Genomic DNA, 22,948 nt, shown 5'->3' with positions numbered 1-22,948 from the left:
GAAAGAAAAAAAAATAGCCATGTTGGTTACAAAGATGTTAAAACCTTGTGAAAGAATTAGAGGCAGAAAGCCCCCACAACATCACTAACTGGCCTTTATGTGAACTTACTGTACCATGGTCTACTATCAAAACTGAACAATTTGCAAAAAACGACAAACATGAACATTAAAAGTGAGAAAAACATTGACACAAATAAAAATTGGTGAGCAAACCTGACAACTTGTGCCCCCAGATGAATGCCATTCAACACAGAGAGTGAGGAGCTAACGCCTGATGAGCTTTGGTCCAAGCATGATGACATCATGCACATGAGATGCCGTGGTGGGTTTGTGCTAGCCTGGTCCCAGATCTGTTTGTGTGGTCTTGACATCTCCTCAATGCCCATTCCCCATAGGAGTTGGCAAGACAGTACAAACAGATCTGGGACCAGGCTAGGTTTTCAGTGGATATGAGGGTAGTCTGTTGTTCCTGGTGGGCATGCATGTTATCATTGGTATAAATCAGTAATTTACCTCAGCCTGGGGGGGGCTACCCTTTAACCCGTACACTCATCTCAGGGCCTGGTTGTCTCTGGTGTTGTGTGTGCCACTGTCTTCCTCAGAGCGACTAGTTTGGGAGACAAGGACTCACCCTCTTCCTCCTCCGGCTCTTCATCCTCGTCTGGCGAGCGGGTGCGGTGGAGCCCATGGCGCTTTGTGGTTCCGGAACCTGGGTGTTGTTGGGCCTGGTGGTGATGCTGGGAGTCGGGCGACTGGGTGACCATGCGCGAGCGCTGCAGGGCCGTGGAGTAGTCGGGTGGGCGGCGGCCAGAGTGGGATGGGGCCGTGGGCGGGGGTGCCGACTGCGTCTGGCCCTCACTGAAGTCAGAGATTGTCAGGGCGGTGTAGCCTGGCGGGGTGGGAGGGGGCTCGCGGTACCGGCTCTCCTTTCGTGCTAAGGGGGGTGATAGATGGTGGGGTAAAACGCAATTAACATTTTATGCGTCTGCACTAGAGGTCGACCGATTATGATTTTTCAACGACGATACAGATACCGATTAATTGGCCAATTTTTTATTTATTTATTTGTAATAATGACAATTACAACAATACTAAATGAACACTTATTTTAACTTAATATAATAGATCAATAAAATCAATTTAGCCTCAAATAAATAATGAAACATGTTCAATTTAGTTTAAATAATGCAAAAACAAAGTGTTGGAGAAGAAAGTAAAAGTGCAATATGTGCCATGTAAGAAAGCTAACGTTTAAGTTCCTTGCTCAGAACATGAGAACATATGAAAGCTGGTGGTTCCTTTTAACGTGAGTCCTCAATATTCCCAGGTAAGAAGTTTTAGGTTGACGTTATTATAGGAATTCTAGGACTATTTCCCTCTATACCATTTGTATTTCATTAACCTTTGACTATTGGATGTTCTTATAGGCACTTTAGTACTGCCAGTTAAACAGTATATCTTCCGTCCTCCCTGGGCACGAACCAGCAACACAATGACAACAGCCACCCTCGAAGCAACGTTACCCATGCAGAGCAAGGGGAACAACTACTAGAAGGCTCAGAGCGAGTGACGTTTGAAACGCTATTAGCGTGAGCTAACTAGCTAGCCATTTCACTTCGGTTACACCAGCCTCATCTCGGGAGTTGATAGGCTTGAAGTCATAAACAGTGCAATGCTTGACACACAACGAAGAGCTGTTGGCAAAACGCATGAAAGTGATGTTTGAAAGAATGTTTACGCGCCTGCTTCTGCCTACCACCGCTCAGTCAGATACTTAGATACTTGTATGCTTAGTCAGATTATATGCAACGCAGGACACGCTAGATAATATCTAGTAATATCATCAACCATGTGTAGTTAACTAGTGATTATGATTGATTGTTTTTTATAAGATAAGTTTAATGCTAGATAGCAACTTACCTTGGCTTACTGCATTCGCGTAACAGGCAGTCTCCTTGTGGAGTGCAACGAGAGAGAGGCAGGTCGTTATTGCGTTGGACTAGTTAACTGTAAGGTTGCAAGATTGTATCCCCCGAGCTGACAAGGTGAAAATCTGTCGTTCTGTCCCTGAACAAGGCAGTTAACCCACTGTTCCTAGGCCGTCATTGAAAATAAGAATTTGTTCTTAAATGACTTGCCTAGTTAAATAAAAAAAAAATATATATATTTAAAAAAATAAAAAAATAAAAAAATAAATACCGCAAAATATCGATTTCCGATTGTTATGAATACTTGAACTCGTGCCTAATTGATCGGCCATTCCGATTAATCGGTCGACCTCTAGTCTGCACCACACACTCCATCCAGAAAAAGTGTTGGCATGGAGATCTACATGCGGACATCTTTCAGCAGACATGCACTTCTCTCCATGGATGAACACAAGGCAAAAATGCATACACATGTGAGCAGGGTTTAGCATTTTCAGAACATTCTAAAAATCCGACCTTTCATTAGGAACCTGTTAATTTGTTGAGGAACAAGTTTGGCCACCCTAACATTAGGAACAGGTATGGCCACCCTAACATTAGGAACAGGTATGGCCACCCTAACATTAGGAACAGGTATGCCCACCCTAACATTAGGAACAGGTATGTCACCCTAACATTAGGAACAGGTATGTCACCCTAACATTAGGAACAGGTATGGTCACCCTAACATTAGGAACAGGTATGGCCACCCTAACATTAGGAACAGGTATGGCCACCCTAACATTAGGAACAGGTATGGCCACCCTAACATTAGGAACAGGTATTATCACCCTAACATTAGGAACAGGTATTATCACCCTAACATTAGGAACAGGTATTATCACCCTAACATAAGGAACAGGTATTATCACCCTAACATTAGGAACAGGTATGGCCACCCTAACATTAGGAACAGGTATGGCCACCCTAACATTAGGAACAGGTATGGCCACCCTAACATTAGGAACAGGTATGCCCACCCTAACATTAGGAACAGGTATGCCCACCCTAACATTAGGAACAGGTATGTCACCCTAACATTAGGAACAGGTATGGCCACCCTAACATTAGGAACAGGTATGGCCACCCTAACATTAGGAAGAGGTATGGCCACCCTAACATTAGGAACAGGTATTATCACCCTAACATTAGGAACAGGTATTATCACCCTAACATTAGGAACAGGTATGGCCACCCTAACATTAGGAACAGGTATGGCCACCCTAACATTAGGAACAGGTATGGCCACCCTAACATTAGGAACAGGTATGGCCACCCTAACATTAGGAACAGGTATGGCCACCCTAACATTAGGAACAGGTATGGCCACCCTAACATTAGGAACAGGTATGGCCACCCTAACATTAGGAACAGGTATGGCCACCCTAAGATTAGGAACAGGTATGGCGACCCTAACATTAGGAACAGGTATTCCCACCCTAACATTAGGAACAGGTATGCCCACCCTAACATTAGGAACAGGTATTATCACCCTAACATTAGGAACAGGTATTATCACCCTAACATTAGGAACAGGTATGGCCACCCTAACATTAGGAACAGGTATGGCCACCCTAACATTAGGAACAGGTATGGCCACCCTAACATTAGGAACAGGTATGGCCACCCTAACATTAGGAACAGGTATTATCACCCTAACATTAGGAACAGGTATTATCACCCTAACATTAGGAACAGGTATTATCACCCTAACATAAGGAACAGGTATTATCACCCTAACATTAGGAACAGGTATGGCCACCCTAACATTAGGAACAGGTATTATCACCCTAACATTAGGAACAGGTATTATCACCCTAACATTAGGAACAGGTATTATCACCCTAACATTAGGAACAGGTATGGCCACCCTAACATTAGGAACAGGTATGGCCACCCTAACATTAGGAACAGGTATGGCCACCCTAACATTAGGAACAGGTATTATCACCCTAACATTAGGAACAGGTATTATCACCCTAACATTAGGAACAGGTATTATCACCCTAACATAAGGAACAGGTATTATCACCCTAACATTAGGAACAGGTATGGCCACCCTAACATTAGGAACAGGTATGGCCACCCTAACATTAGGAACAGGTATGGCCACCCTAACATTAGGAACAGGTATGCCCACCCTAACATTAGGAACAGGTATGCCCACCCTAACATTAGGAACAGGTATGTCACCCTAACATTAGGAACAGGTATGGCCACCCTAACATTAGGAACAGGTATGGCCACCCTAACATTAGGAACAGGTATGGCCACCCTAACATTAGGAACAGGTATTATCACCCTAACATTAGGAACAGGTATTATCACCCTAACATTAGGAACAGGTATGGCCACCCTAACATTAGGAACAGGTATGGCCACCCTAACATTAGGAACAGGTATGGCCACCCTAACATTAGGAACAGGTATGGCCACCCTAACATTAGGAACAGGTATGGCCACCCTAACATTAGGAACAGGTATGGCCAACCTAACATTAGGAACAGGTATGGCCACCCTAACATTAGGAACAGGTATGGCCACCCTAACATTAGGAACAGGTATGGCCACCCTAACATTAGGAACAGGTATGGCCACCCTAACATTAGGAACAGGTATGGCCACCCTAACATTAGGAACAGGTATGCCCACCCTAACATTAGGAACAGGTATGCCCACCCTAACATTAGGAACAGGTATGCCCACCCTAACATTAGGAACAGGTATGGCCACCCTAACATTAGGAACAGGTATGGCCACCCTAACATTAGGAACAGGTATGGCCACCCTAACATTAGGAACATGTATGCCCACCCTAACATTAGGAACAGGTATGCCCACCCTAACATTAGGAACAGGTATGGCCACCCTAACATTAGGAACAGGTATTATCACCCTAAAATTAGGAACAGGTATTATCACCCTAACATTAGGAACAGGTATGGCCACCCTAACATTAGGAACAGGTATGGCCACCCTAACATTAGGAACAGGTATGGCCACCCTAACATTAGGAACAGGTATGGCCACCCTAACATTAGGAACAGGTATGGCCACCCTAAAATTAGGAACAGGTATTATCACCCTAACATTAGGAACAGGTATTATCACCCTAACATTAGGAACAGGTATTATCACCCTAACATTAGGAACAGGTATTATCACCCTAACATTAGGAACAGGTATTATCACCCTAACATTAGGAACAGGTATGGCCACCCTAACATAAGGAACAGGTATGGCCACCCTAACATTAGGAACAGGTATGGCCACCCTAACATTAGGAACAGGTATGTCACCCTAACATTAGGAACAGGTATGCCCACCCTAACATTAGGAACAGGTATGGCCACCCTAACATTAGGAACAGGTATGGCCACCCTAACATTAGGAACAGGTATGGCCACTATAACATTAGGAACAGGTATGGCCACCATAACATTAGGAACAGGTATGGCCACCCTAACATTAGGAACAGGTATTATCACCCTAACATTAGGAACAGGTATTATCACCCTAACATTAGGAACAGGTATGCCCACCCTAACATTAGGAACAGGTATGGCCACCCTAACATTAGGAACAGGTATGGCCACCCTAACATTAGGAACAGGTATTATCACCCTAACATTAGGAACAGGTATGGCCACCCTAACATTAGGAACAGGTATGTCACCCTAACATTAGGAACAGGTATGTCACCCTAACATTAGGAACAGGTATGGCCACCCTAACATTAGGAACAGGTATTATCAACCTAACATTAGGAACAGGTATTATCACCCTAACATTAGGAACAGGTATGGCCACCCTAACATTAGGAACAGGTATGGCCACCCTAACATTAGGAACAGGTATGCCCACCCTAACATTAGGAACAGGTATGGCCACCCTAACATTAGGAACAGGTATGCCCACCCTAACATTAGGAACAGGTATGTCACCCTAACATTAGGAACAGGTATGTCACCCTAACATTAGGAACAGGTATGGTCACCCTAACATTAGGAACAGGTATGGTCACCCTAACATTAGGAACAGGTATGGCCACCCTAACATTAGGAACAGGTATTATCACCCTAACATTAGGAACAGGTATTATCACCCTAACATTAGGAACAGGTATTATCACCCTAACATTAGGAACAGGTATGGCCACCCTAACATTAGGAACAGGTATGGCCACCCTAACATTAGGAACAGGTATGGCCACCCTAACATTAGGAACAGGTATGGCCACCCTAACATTAGGAACAGGTATGGCCACCCTAACATTAGGAACAGGTATGGCCACCCTAACATTAGGAACAGGTATGGCCACCCTAACATTAGGAACAGGTATGGCCACCCTAACATTAGGAACAGGTATGGCCACCCTAACATTAGGAACAGGTATGTCACCCTAACATTAGGAACAGGTATGGCCACCCTAACATTAGGAACAGGTATGGCCACCCTAACATTAGGAACAGGTATTATCACCCTAACATTAGGAACAGGTATTATCACCCTAACATTAGGAACAGGTATGGCCACCCTAACATTAGGAACAGGTATGGCCACCCTAACATTAGGAACAGGTATGGCCACCCTAACATTAGGAACAGGTATGGCCACCCTAACATTAGGAACAGGTATGGCCACCCTAACATTAGGAACAGGTATTATCACCCTAACATTAGGAACAGGTATTATCACCCTAACATTAGGAACAGGTATGGCCACCCTAACATTAGGAACAGGTATGGCCACCCTAACATTAGGAACAGGTATGGCCACCCTAACATTAGGAACAGGTATGGCCACCCTAACATTAGGAACAGGTATGGCCACCCTAACATTAGGAACAGGTATGGCCACCCTAACATTAGGAACAGGTATGGCCACCCTAACATTAGGAACAGGTATGGCCACCCTAACATTAGGAACAGGTATGGCCACCCTAACATTAGGAACAGGTATGTCACCCTAACATTAGGAACAGGTATGGCCACCCTAACATTAGGAACAGGTATGGCCACCCTAACATTAGGAACAGGTATTATCACCCTAACATTAGGAACAGGTATTATCACCCTAACATTAGGAACAGGTATGGCCACCCTAACATTAGGAACAGGTATGGCCACCCTAACATTAGGAACAGGTATGGCCACCCTAACATTAGGAACAGGTATGGCCACCCTAACATTAGGAACAGGTATGGCCACCCTAACATTAGGAACAGGTATTATCACCCTAACATTAGGAACAGGTATTATCACCCTAACATTAGGAACAGGTATTATCACCCTAACATTAGGAACAGGTATGGCCACCCTAACATTAGGAACAGGTATGGCCACCCTAACATTAGGAACAGGTATGGCCACCCTAACATTAGGAACAGGTATGGCCACCCTAACTATAGGAACAGGTATGGCCACCCTAACATTAGGAACAGGTATTATCACCCTAACATTAGGAACAGGTATTATCACCCTAACATTAGGAACAGGTATGGCCACCCTAACATTAGGAACAGGTATGGCCACCCTAACATTAGGAACAGGTATGGCCACCCTAACATTAGGAACAGGTATGGCCACCCTAACATTAGGAACAGGTATCGCCACCCTAACATTAGGAACAGGTATGTCACCCTAACATTAGGAACAGGTATGCCCACCCTAACATTAGGAACAGGTATGGCCACCCTAACATTAGGAACAGGTATGGCCACCCTAACATTAGGAACAGGTATGTCACCCTAACATTAGGAACAGGTATGGTCACCTTAACATTAGGAACAGGTATGGCCACCCTAACATTAGGAACAGGTATGGCCACCCTAACATTAGGAACAGGTATGGCCACCCTAACATTAGGAACAGATATGGTCACCCTAACATTAGCCTATGAGGACAGCTTAACCCTTCGATCAACACAACAGACAAACAAACATTTCAGTGGTCAACTCACTGATAAGACCCTTGTTGCCGGCGGTGATGGGCGATGGCCTCCCGTGCTGCTTGGCCTCGTCAGACCCCATGGACGTGATACTACTCGTCTCCGGGTCAGCGTTCACGTCTTTCCCGCCTCTGCGTTTAATCGTGCCCGTGTCACCCTCCGAGTCCTCGCCCCAGTACGCTGCAGAGGAAGATGAAGAAGAGGCCGATGCCCAGCTCCCTCTAGCCTGAGACGCCCACATTCCAGAGGAGACCCCTATAAACGCTTCAGGCCCCCCGGGAGGATGGACACCCACGCTGACCACACCACCCGGCCCGAAGGCCAGGGTCTCCCAGCTGCGTCCCTGTTGCATGGTCTGGATGTTGTCGTGGGAGCCCGAGGAGCACGAGGTCCAGGAGCCGCGGCCACTGTCTGCAGCATCCAGGGAGACACGGTCCCCTTGGTCCTGGGTCAGCTCTTCAGAGCTGGGAGATAGCACCGTGGCACAGGTATACAGACCCCGGCAGTCCTGCATGGACGAGTAGGAACTGTTTGTGGGGTTGGGCGGGGGGGGGCAGAGAGTTAGAGACAAGCTATAACTTTACAATTGGGGTTAGTGATTAGAGGCAGGCTATAAATGTACAATGAGGGTTAAAAATTAGAGACAAGCTATACCTTTACAGTGGGGGTTAGCAATTAGAGACAAGCTATACCTTTACAGTGGGGGTTAGCGATTAGAGAGAAGCTAAACCTTTACAGTGGGGGTTAGGGATTAGAGACAAGCTATACCTTAACAACTGGGTTGTTACAATAAAGAGTTGGGATTGAATCTCTTCCTTTTTCCATTTTTGAAATTAACACTCATCACTCTACTTAGCTGTTAAAATAGGATGTATACCAAATACTACATTTTCAAGTTAACCACTCAACAATTTTATAACTAGGGTACATTACCCCTTTAAACAAAGTTTTTGGGATGATGATCAATAGAAATGGGCAGTGTTGGTTCATACCCGAGGCTGTACTGGTCCGGGTCTGTCGTAGCCCTCCTCTCCAGACGCACCCCTCCAGCGTGGGGGTCTCCCACCCCGCCGGAGTGCCTGAGCCCCCTCCTCTCCTCCTGGGCCATGTCAAAGGAGGAGTTGCTGACCAGGCTGGAGCGCGATGAGATCTCGCTGTGACCCGAGTCTGAGTAGGCATCTCCTGTTCTGGGGTAGCCTGGAGAGAGTAGGGGGGTGGTCCATTAACTGACTGATCAATCATTATTAAACCCTTTTCAGATCAGCAGATGTCACACAAAGTGCTAAATGATTCCAATCTACTAGTCCAGGGGTTGTGTTCAGAGGGTTGAATCGTTTAGAACCTCCTAACATGGATTTACAGCTGGCTGGATGGGAGAGCACATACGTTTCTTGCAGCCTATGAACCTCTCTAACTGCACGTCGAAAAAAAAAACCTCTAACCTCTCAAATCACTACCATCACACTGCGCGCCAGATAACTTACAGCTTGAACACGGCCGGTCATACTCTGTGACCTAATATGAAAGGAGAAATTAATATTCAAGGAAGCCACTACACAAGCCCACAATTACCTAAAATCAGCCTAATAAAAGGATTGGGGAAATACACAGCAAGTCCTAACTTTACAACAAACTCAGAACGTGCTTGGGGCAGTGATTCAATCGAGAGAAAAAAAAATGAAGATCCTCACACCTTTAGCTTGGAGTCACAGAATGACTGACATTTCAAAGCAATCTCCATTCACACACACCAAGAACCTCATCTCAAAGCCAGAAATCTCATCAAATTACTCTGCTCTCTAACATTCTGGGCACAAGTAATTGGAAATTGAGTGTTCTGTGACATTACATCATTGGCAAACCAACCGCGAGCTACCATTCAGAAAATGGAGGACTGATCTTCTAAGTCAGATGGCCTAGCGTCAAGTCAGTTCCTGAAACCCATCCAATAATAAGTGAATTAGTTTTCACCGGTGGACCGAAGGGCTTCTACCGGCTTCTAAACACACAGACATGAATCAAGAGGAGTTGTGGATGTCGGTGAAGCAGCAGCATCTGAGCCCATATATCTTCTGAAGCAACGGTCATACTACTAGACATCCCAGCAGCAACTCCGCTACTAAGACAAGCGGGGCGACAGACAAGCCCGCAGGACCCCCTATATACACTGAACAAAAATATAAAATGCAACATGTTAAGCATTGGTCCCATGTTTCATGAGCTGAAAGATCAAGAAATGTTCCATATGTACAAACAAATTATTTCTCTAAGATGTTGTGCACACATTTGCTTACATCCCTGTTAGTGAGCATTCCTCCTTTGAAAGATAATCCATCATGTGGCATATCAAGAAGCTGATTAAACAGTATGATCATTAGACAGCTGCACCTTGTGCTGGGGACAATAAAAAGCCACTCAAATGTGCAGTTGTCACACAACACCACAAGTTTTGAGGGGGCTGCAGGGATGTCCACCAGAACTGTTGCCAGAGAATTGTATGTTAATTTCTCTACCATAAGCCGCCTCCAACGTTGTTTTAGAGAATTTGGCTGTACGTTCAACCGAACTCAGAACTGCAGACCACGTGTATGGCGTTGTGTGGGCAAGCGGTTTGCAGATGTCAGCGTTGTGAAGAGAGTGCCCCATGGTGAGGGTGGGGTTATGGTATGGGCAGGCATAAGCTACAAACAACGAACACAATTGTTTTTAATCGATGGCAATTTGAATGCACAAAAATACCATGATGAGATCCTGAGGCCCATTTTGGCCCACATCTTTATTCCCAGTCATGTAAAATCCATAGATTAGGGCCTAATTTATTTCTTTCAAATGACGCATTTCCTTACTTGAACTGTAACTAAGTCAAATCAATGAAATAATGTTGCGTTTTTATTTTTATTCAGTACATATACAGGTCCCAACCACTTCGTATTTGTAAGATCCAACTGGGTCGTGTTCATTAGGGCATGCAACGTAAAACATTTTATTTCTTAATTTCCAGTTTCAAGTTTTAATGTCACATGCACAAGTACAGTGAAATGCCTTCTTGCAAACTCAAAACCCAACAATGCAATAATCAATAACAATGTATTACTAGAAAAAAAGCACAAGGAATAATAATATAGAGAGTAAGTAAGCATACTATATACAGGAAATACTTCAAAAGTTAATTCCAATACTATATTTACATGTGCAGGGATACTGGAGTGATGGAGGTAGATATTTATAGGGGTAAGGGGACTAGCCAACAGGATATAAGATAAACAATAGTAGCAGCAGGTTGTATGTGAGTGGTGTACGGGTGTGTAGAGTCTGTATAAATGTATCTCCATATTATGTGTGAGTGAGCGGGTGGTGGAGTGAGTGTTTGTGTGCGTGTGTGTTTGAGTGACAGCATGTGTGAGTGTGTAGGGCCCTGTGAGTGTACATAGAGACAGTGCAAATATTGAAATAAAAGGTCTAGGCCAGCAGCGTCTGTTTAGGTCTAGGGCCGGTCTGGGCCAGTCCCAGTTTACCTGTGGCTGTCTGTTTACTGGTAAAGGTAACCTTCCGGACACTTTGGCCCTTCAGTGTCCCGAGCCCTGCATGCAGCAAGGCAAAGAGACATCACACACAGATAGGACACAGGACAGCATCATGTATGTAAGGAGTGAGGTAGTTGGGATAGGAGGTAGGTAGGGGTGATTGATAGCTGATTCCAATATGGAACAGTGTAGACTAGGCAGTCTAGGCAGACACATTGCATATGCTCAGAACGACAAAATGGAACCCTTTACATATCCTTTCTCCCCTCGTCTATAGGAGAGACTCATGCTGTTTAAATTTGATTAGATGTTCACAAATGTAACAGATTTTGACTATCACTAATGATATGTTTGTAAAGTAATAAAGAAGGTGAAATATCTTGGGTAGATATTCCTAAAACAGATTATAACTATATATTGACATATTATAAAGTATAAAAGGCTTAATCATTATTATTTTTTTATCATAACATCATGTTTGCATATGTTTTATTATACTTGTAGTGTGTACTAGATCATATCGCTTGAAAAGTGTTTTTTTTCTCTCAGACATAAATAAACAATTCCAGGTGAAAGCCAAAGGTCATAGCTTTCGAGGAGGACACACACACACACTAGTACACATTTATAAAATATTGCCCTCCTGCTAGATTGATGACTAAAACCATAGCGAAACACTGCAAGCTCCGTCAGCTCAACTTTCCTTTTTCATGAGTCACAAGAAAACACTTTCAGTATTCCATGGCCCTAAAAACCTTGATTAACCGTTGCTACATCAGTATTATTATGACCTCACAGAAGGTTGAACTGGTAGTTTCACTATGACCACCAGGTGTCAGCAGTAATCTTCTAAATCTCTGTGTGAGTGAGAGGGGCACTGGGCTGAGGTTGGACTGATGGGATTATTCGCTTACCCTTCTTGGGTGAGCTCTGTGGTGAGGTGGGCGGGGAGGAGAGCTGCGAGGTGTTGTTGGATGTTACAGTGTCCTCAGTCTGACGCTTGCTGGCCTCCTCTGACAGTGACAGGATCTTCTTCAACGACTGAGGGGAACTTGTGCCTTCAAAACAAAACGATAGCCAAAATTAGCGTTGTGGAGTCAACGTCAATGGTGGGGTTTTAAACGTAGCCATAGCCTACATTGTCTGGTGAGTTTTTAATCATCACTTGGCCAGATGGCCTCTAGGTGGTGCTCAAGTCACAGTGAAAGGAGAGGTAGAACTACAGAGGTTTTATCTATTGTCTAAGAATATAAATGGATGGAGAAAAGCAAACTTGGCAGAGTAGATACTACTGTAGCAACACACTGGAGCACAGCTACATGAGTCTCCCGCCACTGGAGGTTCTTCAAGAAATAATTCCCACTTCCCACAGTTCTCTTGAATCCCGAATTACACGTAAAGATGGAATCCTCAGTAGCCAACCAACCACCGCCAGTCGCCCCCGCCCACCACCAATGCCGCCGGTCGGCCCCGCCCCACCACCGCCGGCGGTCGCCCCCGCCAACACCGCCGCCGGTCACCCCGCCGGTCGCCCCCGCCACCACCGCCGCCGGTCGCCCCCACCACCATTGTTATAGTTTTTTTTGTTGAGCTTAGGAGCATCGTGCAGCATGGCAAAAATAATTGCTGTACTTATTGTGCTCTTCTTCCGCGCGTACAATCATGTCTGAGGGGAAAAAACTGTGTTCGTTGTTTACAGTAACTTCTTTGTTGTTGTAATATTATATCGGATGTGGCTGATTCACCATTAAGGATTCCAGCTTTAACCCTCAACCTAACCCATGTTTAGAGTAGGATAAAGACTTCAGCAAAGGCCAGTTTCCCAGATGCAGATTCATCTTTCGAATCTCCATTGACAGTGTTTTTTAGTTCAGGAATAAACTTAATCTGGGTCTTTGGGGAACCTGCTCATAGCGGCTAAACTAGCGTAATGCCACACTAGAAGCAACATTGTGATCAGGAACATTTTACCTGAAATGGAAATAAATCTGGTTTCCTGAAAGGAAACATACAGATTTATATGCAGTCGGGAAAGAAACAATGTACTATAACGTATATATTTTCAAGCATATTTTCCCCCTTAACTTGTGCAAGTTCTTACCAAATGGTGGCAGGTCCTTGACGGGTACTTTCTTGCGTGAGGGGTAGAGAGCCACAGCAGGCACCTGGAGGGCCTGGTTGCCCTTCTGCAGCTGGCCCCTCTGCTGGCTGGCAGCTCTGGACACCACTGGAGACGTGTCTGGCCTCTTACTGCCACCAGCATTCTTGGGCACTGAGAAATGGTTGAGGAGAATGTGGTACTTGAACAATCAATACTACCAGTGAGAAACCGAGTGTTGCTGCTGAGCCAAAATGGCCACCTGGACCACTCATATGTGCATCAATCACATGATGATGGAGGGCCCATATTGCAGTTAGATATCCCAAGTGTATGTACTCCCACACTCAGTGCGAGACAGAACGCAATCGTGTGTGTGTGTTGTCCACAGCATGTACTCTCTCCACCACTTACGTGTGTTGATGGAGGGCTCGCACTGCAGCGAGAGGGTCTGCAGCGCCTCCTCGTTGGTCTCCAGGCTGAGGTTGGACAGGAACTGCTTGACCCTGCGGGCCATCTGGGCATCCTCGTACAGCTTCTTAGCGTTCAGGAAGGAGCTGCGCCTCACCCGCTTCTTGTGCCCGCCCGTCTGGGTGACGTCTAGCACCGCCGCGTTGGCACTGCCCTGGCTAAGAGAACTGGTCACACACATACACACACACACGCACGCACGCGCACACACACACGCACGCGCGCACACACACACACACACGCACACACACACACGCACGTGCACATGCACGCACAGAGAGAGAGACAGAGAGGGAAGATCGTGACCACCATCAGACTATGACCATGTGTGTGTACTACTATTTAGGTAACTGTGTGTGGGGGTACTATTCCTGGAATGTAGCTCAGAGGAGGGCCGTTTGAGAGGCAGACATGCAGAGACTGAGGCTTTGGGGGCATTCCTCTCAGCTCCAGAACATTCCATGCATTCCAAGGAAGAGGAGGGAATAGGGGCCAATCAGTCAAGAAACAGGGGAGGTGTGTGCATGTATGTGTGTGTTGGGGGTTCAAATAGTGATGATTGTCAGTTAACATTTCTGTGGTGTAAAACCAAAGTAGCTGGAGTGAAATGCCTTTTCATCAGAACCTATGGTACATCCAGAGTACATGTATAGTGTGGTGGAATTGAACACAATGATTGTATTGTAAACTACTTCTCCTTGGCCACTGATGTACATCAGGGGTTCCCAAACTCAGCCCTGGAGCCCCCCCCCCGGGTGCATGTTTTAGGTTTTACCCTAGAACTACACAGCTTTCAAATAACCAAAGCTTGATGGTGAGCTGGTTATTTGATTCATCGGTGTAGTGCTAGAGGGAAAAATCCTCCCCCATGTGGGGGGGCGAACAGGACCGAGTTTGGGAAACACTGATGTAAAGCATGACTAGTTTGGCTGTCCTTGTAGCAACACTAAAGACTTTCATGTTGAAGAAAATATGTTTAGTCTGGAGACTGATATACAGAATAAATCCACACTATGACAAACTAATAGAACTGAAAACCAGATGGAATGCTGGCATGCTGTTTTTGTTAAGTAGGTGGGAAGACAAAGTAATCACTTTTGCTAGTTCATGGATTGTGAATTGCATGGGATACAACATCGCTATATCAGTTTTAAATGAGTCATTGAGAAATATTTTTGAAGAATAAAGAAAATGTGACTTGAAACTAGCAAAAGTCATGATCTTTTCCATTTCTAAAGAACATTTTACCAGAGCCAAGCAGTGTTAGAAGGGTATGAAACAAAACGGGTTAGTTAAACCAGCACTATTTAACAGGTAAGTAAAACCAGCACTATTTAACAGGTAAGTAAAACCAGCACTATTTAACAGGTAAGTAAAACCAGCACTATTTAACAGGTAAGTAAAACCAGCACTATTTAACAGGTAAGTAAGACCAGCACTATTTAACAGGTAAGTAAAACCAGCACTATTTAACAGGTAAGTAAAACCAGCACTATTTAACAGGTAAGTAAAACCAGCACTATTTAACAGGTAAGTAAAACCAGCACTATTTAACAGGTAAGTAAAACCAGCACTATTTAACAGGTAAGTAAGACCAGCACTATTTAACAGGTAAGTAAGACCAGCACTATTTAACAGGTAAGTAAAACCAGCACTATTTAACAGGTAAGTAAAACCAGCACAAAATAACAGGTTAGTAAAATAAGCACTAAACCAAACAAACGAGGCATCAGAAATGAGGGAAATCGCATAAATTGGGCAGAATAAAATAGCATGGAAAGATCGGTCACCAAAACTTACCCTAAACTCCTCCATTTCTTCTTCCTAGAAGGGATAGCCATGAACAGTGAAGCGTGGAGGGCAAAGAGTGGATGGAGAGAGAGAAAGGAGGGAGACAAGCTTAGACAGGATAGACCACTAAGAGCCACCAAGATGAGCAAGGTTACCAGAGGCCCACAAAAGAGAGAAAGAGAGACAAACATTGATAACAAACAGACACTCAATAGTGACATGGCAGCATGGTGGACATGCAAAGTCACACACACTTTCACATGAGCACTGTGTGGATTCTACACCAACAATAAGTAGACCGTACAGGAAACAGCTGGGTTGGCCCGGAGAAACATCTGCTCAAGAAAAAAAGCCTTGAAGCGGGTAATATTGACAATCTACATGTGAACAATCAATCATCGACAACCCACGGGGATTTGATTGGATCTGAAGGGGATAGTGAAGCGTTGTTAGTTACCTGGTTCTGAACATGAGCGCTGGGTCCATGTTGACGGAGGCCATGCGACCCACGTGGCGGATCTCCTTGGCGATCATCCGCAGCTTCTCAAAGTTCACCAGGCCGTCTACTTTAGAGTCGTTCCCTGGGGAAGGACAAGTGACTATTAGTAATAACAGATTGATTAAGATGCCTTTAAAATAAATGTTTACCTTTATTTAACTAGGTAAGTCAGTCGAGAACAAATTATTATTTTACAATGACAACCGACACCAGCCAAACCTTCCCCGGACAACACTGGGCCAATTGTGTGCCGAACCTACGGGACTCCCGATCACAGCCGGATGTGATAAAGCCCGGGATCGAATCAGGGTTTGTAATGATGCCTCTAGCACTGAGATGCAGTGCCTTAGACCACTATGCCACTCTGGGAAATATTGGCATACAATTTAACAATTTAACTAAGTGCAACATCGTATACAAAAATGGTAGACCCAGCCAATGTTTTGCTGGTCTCTTGTCAAATGAAATTGCATTTGTCACGTGCGCAGAGTACAACATGAAATGCTTACTTACAAGCCCTTAACTCATTTTTCTTAACTACATTGTTGTTAAAGAAAATATTTACTAAATCAACTAAAGTTTGAAAAAGTAACAAAATAACAATAATGAGGCAAAATACAGGGGGAACTGGTACAGAGTCAATGTGAGAGGGTACAGGTTAGTCAAGATAATATGTACAGTACCAGTCAAAAGCTTGGACACCTACTCATTCAAGAGTTTCTCTTATTTTTGTTTTTACAATTTTCTCCATTGTAGAATAATAGTGAAGACATCAAAACTATGAAATAACACATGGAATCATGTAGTAACCAAAAATGTGTTCATCAAATCAAAATATATTTTACATTTGAGATTCTTCAAATATCCACCCTTTGCCTTGACAGCTTTACACATTCCTGGCATTCTCTCAACTAGCTTCATGAGGTAGTCACCTGGAATGCACTTCAATTAATAGGTGTCCCCCGTTAAAAGTTCATTTGTGGAATTTCTTCCCTTTTTTTTTTTTAATGCGTTCGAGCCAATCAGTTGCTGTGACAAGGTAGGGGTGGAATACAGAAGATAGCCCTATTTGGTAAAAGACCAAGTCCATATTATAGCAAGAACAGCTCAAATAAGCAAAGAGAAACGGCAGTCCATCATTACTTTAAGACATGAAGGTCAGTCAATCTGGAAAATGTCAAGAACTTTTAAGGTTTCTTCAAGTGTAGTCACAAAAACCACCAAGCGCTATGATGAAAATGGCTCTCGTGAGGACCGTCACAGGTATGGAAGACCCAGGGTTACCTCTGCTGCAGAGGATATATTCAAATAAAATTCAATCTTAATGGTCACATACACATGGTTAGCAGATGTTAATGCGAGTGTAGCGAAGTGCTTATGCTTCTAGTTCCGACTATGTATTCATATCTAACAAGTAATCTAACTAATTCACAACAACTACCTTAAACACACAAATGTAAAGGGATGAATAGAATATGTACATACAAATATATGGATGAGCGATGGCGTGCGGCATAGGCAAGATGCAGTAGATGGCATAGAATATAGTATATACATATGAGATGAGTAATGTAGGATATGTAAACATTAAAGCGCCGTTATTTAAAGTGACTAGTGACACCTTTATTAAGTCCATTTATTTAAGTGGCCAGAGATGTGAGTCTGTATGTTGGCAGCAGCCGCTCTATGTTAGTGATGACTGTTTAACAGCCTGATGGCCTTGAGATAGATGCTGTTTTTCCAGTCTCTCAGTCCCAGCTTTGATGCACCTGAACTGACCTCGCCTTCTGGATGATAGCGGTGTGCACAGGCAGTGGATCAGGTGGTTGTTGTCCTTGATGATCTCGTTGGCATTCCTGTGACATCGGGTGCTGTAGGTGTCCTGGAGGGCAGATAGTATGCCCCAGGTGATGCATTGTGCAGACCGCACTACCATCTGGAGAGCCTTATGGTTGAGGGCGGTGCAATTGCCATGCCAGGCGGTGAGGATGCTCTCGATTGTGCATCTGTTAAAGTTTGTGAGTGTTTTAGATGACAAGACACATTTCTCCAGCCTCCTGAGGTTGAAGAGGTGCTGTTGCGCCTTCTTCACCACGCTGTCTGTGTGGGTGAACCATTTCCGTTTGTCCGTGATTTGTACGTCGAGGAACTTAAAACGTTTTTACCTTCTCCACTACTGTCCCGTCAATGTGGATGGAGGGGGGGAATCATCTCCTTTGTTTTGTTGACATTGAGTGAGGTTATTTTCCTGACACCACATCCGAGGGCCCTCACCTTCTCCCCGTAGGCTGTTGGTAATCAGGCCGACCACTGTAGTGTTCTCTGAAAACTTGATGATTGAATTGGAAGCGTGCATGGCCACACAGTCATGGGTGAACAGGGAGTACAGGAGAGGGCTGAGAACGCACACTTGTGGGACCTCAGTGTTGAGAATCTCAATGGTTGTACAGTCTTCTCAAATAAAACTGTCAAGGACCTCGGCGTTACTCTGGACCCTGATCTCTCTTTTGACGAACATATCAAGACTGTTTCAAGGACAGCTTTTTTCCATCTATGTAGCATTGCAAAAATCTGATATTTTCTATCCAAAAACGATGCAGAAAAATTCATCCATGCTTTTGTCACTTCTAGGTTAGACTACTGCAATGCTCTACTTTCCTGCTACCCGGATAAAGCACTAAAACTTCAGTTAGTGCTAAATACGGCTGCTAGAACCCTTACTAGAACCATTTTTTTTATCATATTACTCCAGTGCTAGCCTTCCTAGACCGGCTTCCTATTAAGGCAAGGGCTGATTTCAAGGTTTTACTGCTAACCTACAAAGCATTACATGGGCTTGCTCCTACCCATCTTTCCGATTTGGTCCTGCCGTACATACCTACACGTATGCTACGGTCACAAGACACAGGCCTCCTGCGGCGACCTCGTTGTTTTGGGTCGGCCTCTGGGATAAGATTTCATGCCCAGGGTGGAGATTCAAACAAAGGATCCGCTTCGGGAAAGACGTATTCCTGGTCGTAATGATGGTAAGTTGACATTGCTTTTATATCCAATAGTTCTTCCCGGCTGTATGTAATAACACTTGTGATTTCCTGGGCTAATAATGTAAGAAATAGTACATAAAAAAACAAATAACTGCCTAGTTTTCTAAGTACCTGAAGCGAGGCGACTATCTCTGCCAGCGTCATCTCATCTCAGTTACCAGCCTCAAACTGCAGCCAAATGCTTCAGATTTCAAGTAACAGACATCTCAACATCAACTGTTCAGAGGAGACTGGGTAAAATCAGGCCTTCATGGTCGAAATTCTGCAAAGAAACCACTACTAAAGGACACCAAAAAGAAGAAGAGAATTGCTTGGGCAAAGAAACACAAGCAATGGACACTTTACCGGTGGAAATCGGTCATTTGGTTCTGAGGAGTCTTAATGTTCCAACCGCCGTGTCTTTGTGAGATGCAGAGTAGTTGAACTTTCCCCCGTGAAGCATGGAGGAGGTGGTGTGATGGTGCTTTGCTGATGACAATGTCTGATTTATTTAGAATTCAAGGCACACTTAGCCAGCATGGCTACCACAGCATTCTGCAGCGATACGCCATCCTATCTGGTTTGTGCTTAGTTGGACTACCATTTGATTTTCAACAGGACAATGATCCAACACACCTCTAGGGTATGTAAGGGATATTTGACCAAGGAGGAGAGTGATGGAGTCCTGCATCAGATGACGTGGCCTCCATAATCACCCTACCTCAACCCAATTGAGATGGTTTGGATCGCAGAGTGAAGGAAAAGCAGCGAACAAGTGCTCAACATATGTGGGAACTCATTCAAGACTGTTGGAAAAGCATTCCAGGTGAAGCTGGTTGAGAGAATGCAAAGAGTGTTCAAAGCTGTCATCAAGGCAACGTGTGGCTACTTTTAAGAATCTGAAATATAAAATAATAACACTTTTTTTGGTTACAACATTATTCCATGCGTGTTATTTCATAATTTTGATGTCTTCACTATTATTCTACAATGTAGAAAATAGTAAAAACAAAGAAGGGGGGGTCCAATGTAAATAGTCCGGCTTGCCATTTGATTAACTGTTCACCCTTCTTATGGCTTGGGGGTAGAACCTGTTAACCTCTTACACTTATGGTGGCGCTATTTCATTTTTGGAAGAAAAACGTTCCCGTTTTAAACAAGATATTTTGTCACAAAAAGATGCTCGACTATGCATATAATTGCTACTGTTCGAAAGAAAACACTCTGACGTGTCCAGAAATACAAATATCTTCTCTGTGCGTGCCCTTTAACGTGAGCTTCAGGCAAAACCAAGATGACTTGGCATCCAGGAAATGACAAGGATTTTTGAGGCTCTGTCTTTCATGATCTCCTTATATGGCTGTGAACGCAAGAGGAATGAGTCTGCCCTTTCTGTCGTTTCCCCAAGGTGTCTGCAGCATTGTGACGTATTTGTAGGCAGATCGTTGGAAGATTGACCATAAGAGACCACATTTACCACGTGTCCGCCCGGTGTCCTGCGCCGAAATTGGTGCGCAAAAGTCACCTGCCAGTATTTTTCCATGGGGCACAGAGAGAGAAGCAAGCTTCCATGAACTGCATGTCAATGAAGAGATATGTGAAAAAACACCTTGAGGATTGATTCCAAACAACGTTTGCCATGTTTCGGTCGATATTATGTAGTTAATCCGGAAAAAGTTTCACGTTGTAGGTGACTGCATTTTCGGTTCGTTTCGGTAGCCAGGCGCAATGTAGAAAACGGAACGATTTCTCCTACACACAGACGCTTTCAGGAAACACTGCGCATTTGGTATGTGGCTGGGAGTCTCCTCATTGAAAACATCAGAAGCTCTTCAAAGGTAAATGATTTTATTTATTTGGTTATCTGGCTTTTGTGAAAATGTTGCGTGCTACATGCTACACAAAATGCTATGCTAGCTTTGCATACTCTTACACAAATTAGTCAATTTCTATGGTTCAAAAGCATATTTTGAAAATCTGAGATGACAGTGTTGTTAAGAAAAGGCTAAGCTTGAGAGCAAACGCATTATTTTAATTTTATTTGCGATTTTCAGAAATCGTTAACGTTGCGTTATGCTAATGAGCCTGAGGCTTAGTCACAATCCCGGATCCGGGATGGGGAGTTTCAAGAGGTTAAGGAGCCTTTTGGACCTAGACTTAGGACTCCGGTACCGCTTGCAGTGCAGTCGCAGAGAGAACAGTTTATGACTAGGGTGGCTGGAGTCTTTTTGGAAACTAACCATTATTTCGTCCCTACATTATATCGGCATTGAACAAGTCACCCTCCCTATGAGAGGGGTTGACCTTGACAATTTATTGTTAAAACTTGAAGCTGTCTGGATATTTAATTTAAAAACCATTGCAACCTTCGGTCTCAACGTAGACTTCAATCTGAAGCCATTCTTGTGATTTTGCTACTCATTGTAAATGTTTGTGGGCCATTAATCCATTAATGTTTTTATGTGTTCTATTTATATCTGCAAATTAACCAATGACATCAAGCCATACCTAGCCATGATTACAGACACCTGTGTGTCCCCTTTGAAACTATATAAAACTAGTGACTTGCAGTGTTTGTCATCATACCCTGATGAAGACAGCTTGTCTGTCGAAACGTTGGTTATTAGGTTATTAAATTATTGCATCTGAGCTCCTAAAGTGTGTGTCTCCTTTTCTTTTCCAAGTGTTCTACTTCGCTAGCCAGCACCTCGCCTAAACAGGTGCATCTTTCTTTCACCTCCAGATGGCTGGAGTCTAACAATTTTTAGGGCCTTCCTCTGACACCGCCTGGTATAGAGGTCCTGGACGGCAGGACGGGAATAGGCGACACTTGCTGAATCTGACATAGTGGAAAAGGAAGGGGAGAGAGGCTGGGGATGAGCTTTGGCAGAAGCTTTGAGAAGGGCAATGGTTTTTCTTCCTTAAAATTTTACTCCACTCTCCTTTTCACCTCATTTAACACTTGCTTTACATATCAAAAGGCAAATCTCAATAGGCGATCCAGGTATCATGACATGGCACAAGTAGGAGGTTGGGTCTATCCTCTTTTGCTCCACTATTGTTCTTCAAGTAAGGGGGAGGCCAATGACATCAGAGGGCACCATCAGCCCAACTCCTTGAATGGCCTACTACATGAAGTTTTGCTCAAAACATTTTTTTTTTTACCCTTGTGTATACTACTGTATTTATTTGTGGGATATTGTTTTTCAACAGGAAAAGTTCAAATATAGCTGTGGTGAGACAGCTTTGGATCTGGGTTCCAAGATTGTTTGGAACACATTTTGTGATCCAAAATGACTAGGTGTGTGGCTATCTACCTTCATGCAGGAAGGTGAGGTCCTTCTTGATGACGGGGAACAGGGGGATGATGGGAGGCTGGAGGTTCTGGTTGTTCAGCACATTGCGATACTTGGCCATGTTCCTGGATGGATCAAACAGGTCTTGCAGGTCCCCGAACAGCTTCTCGTACTTACTGGGCAGCTTCTCCCACGTGCCCCGGAGTCTAGATACTGGGGCCAGGTTCAGACCACTGTTGGGGGGCGAGGACCACAGAAAGACAGCAAAGTTAGAATACTGATACAGTAGAGAAGGGGGCTATCTCTGGTTCCAGGCTTTTGTTCCAACCC

The 22,948-nt window shown here is 44.2% G+C and overlaps 1 protein-coding gene across 8 annotated transcripts in view; it reads right to left on the bottom strand.

Annotated features, from left to right (window-relative positions):
- LOC135526508 (rap guanine nucleotide exchange factor 2-like) overlaps positions 1 to 22,948 on the bottom strand; it is a 168,765-nt gene that overhangs the window by 3,286 nt on the left and 142,531 nt on the right. For 2 of the 8 annotated variants that reach the window (XM_064954936.1, XM_064954939.1), the window contains 9 exons: positions 22,640 to 22,851; positions 16,258 to 16,381; positions 15,810 to 15,833; positions 13,953 to 14,176; positions 13,542 to 13,712; positions 12,355 to 12,498; positions 8,909 to 9,113; positions 7,929 to 8,443; positions 10 to 934 (listed from right to left, as the gene is read on the bottom strand). In XM_064954936.1, coding sequence (XP_064811008.1) covers positions 555 to 934; positions 7,929 to 8,443; positions 8,909 to 9,113; positions 12,355 to 12,498; positions 13,542 to 13,712; positions 13,953 to 14,176; positions 15,810 to 15,833; positions 16,258 to 16,381; positions 22,640 to 22,851 — 1,999 coding nt within the window. In that variant the 3' untranslated portion in view covers positions 10 to 554. Of the gene's footprint in view, positions 1 to 9; positions 935 to 7,928; positions 8,444 to 8,908; positions 9,114 to 12,354; positions 12,499 to 13,541; positions 13,713 to 13,952; positions 14,177 to 15,809; positions 15,834 to 16,257; positions 16,382 to 22,639; positions 22,852 to 22,948 lie in introns of those variants that run through there. The other 6 variants (XM_064954938.1, XM_064954941.1, XM_064954942.1 and 3 more) reach the window with 5 other exon arrangements.

Source organism: Oncorhynchus masou, chromosome 32 (genome assembly GCF_036934945.1).
Source record: "Oncorhynchus masou masou isolate Uvic2021 chromosome 32, UVic_Omas_1.1, whole genome shotgun sequence".
In the NCBI taxonomy this organism is placed as follows: Eukaryota; Metazoa; Chordata; class Actinopteri; order Salmoniformes; family Salmonidae; genus Oncorhynchus; species Oncorhynchus masou.
The sequence above is the reverse complement of the archived record's forward strand: the minus strand, read 5'-3'. Positions and strand labels throughout refer to the sequence as shown.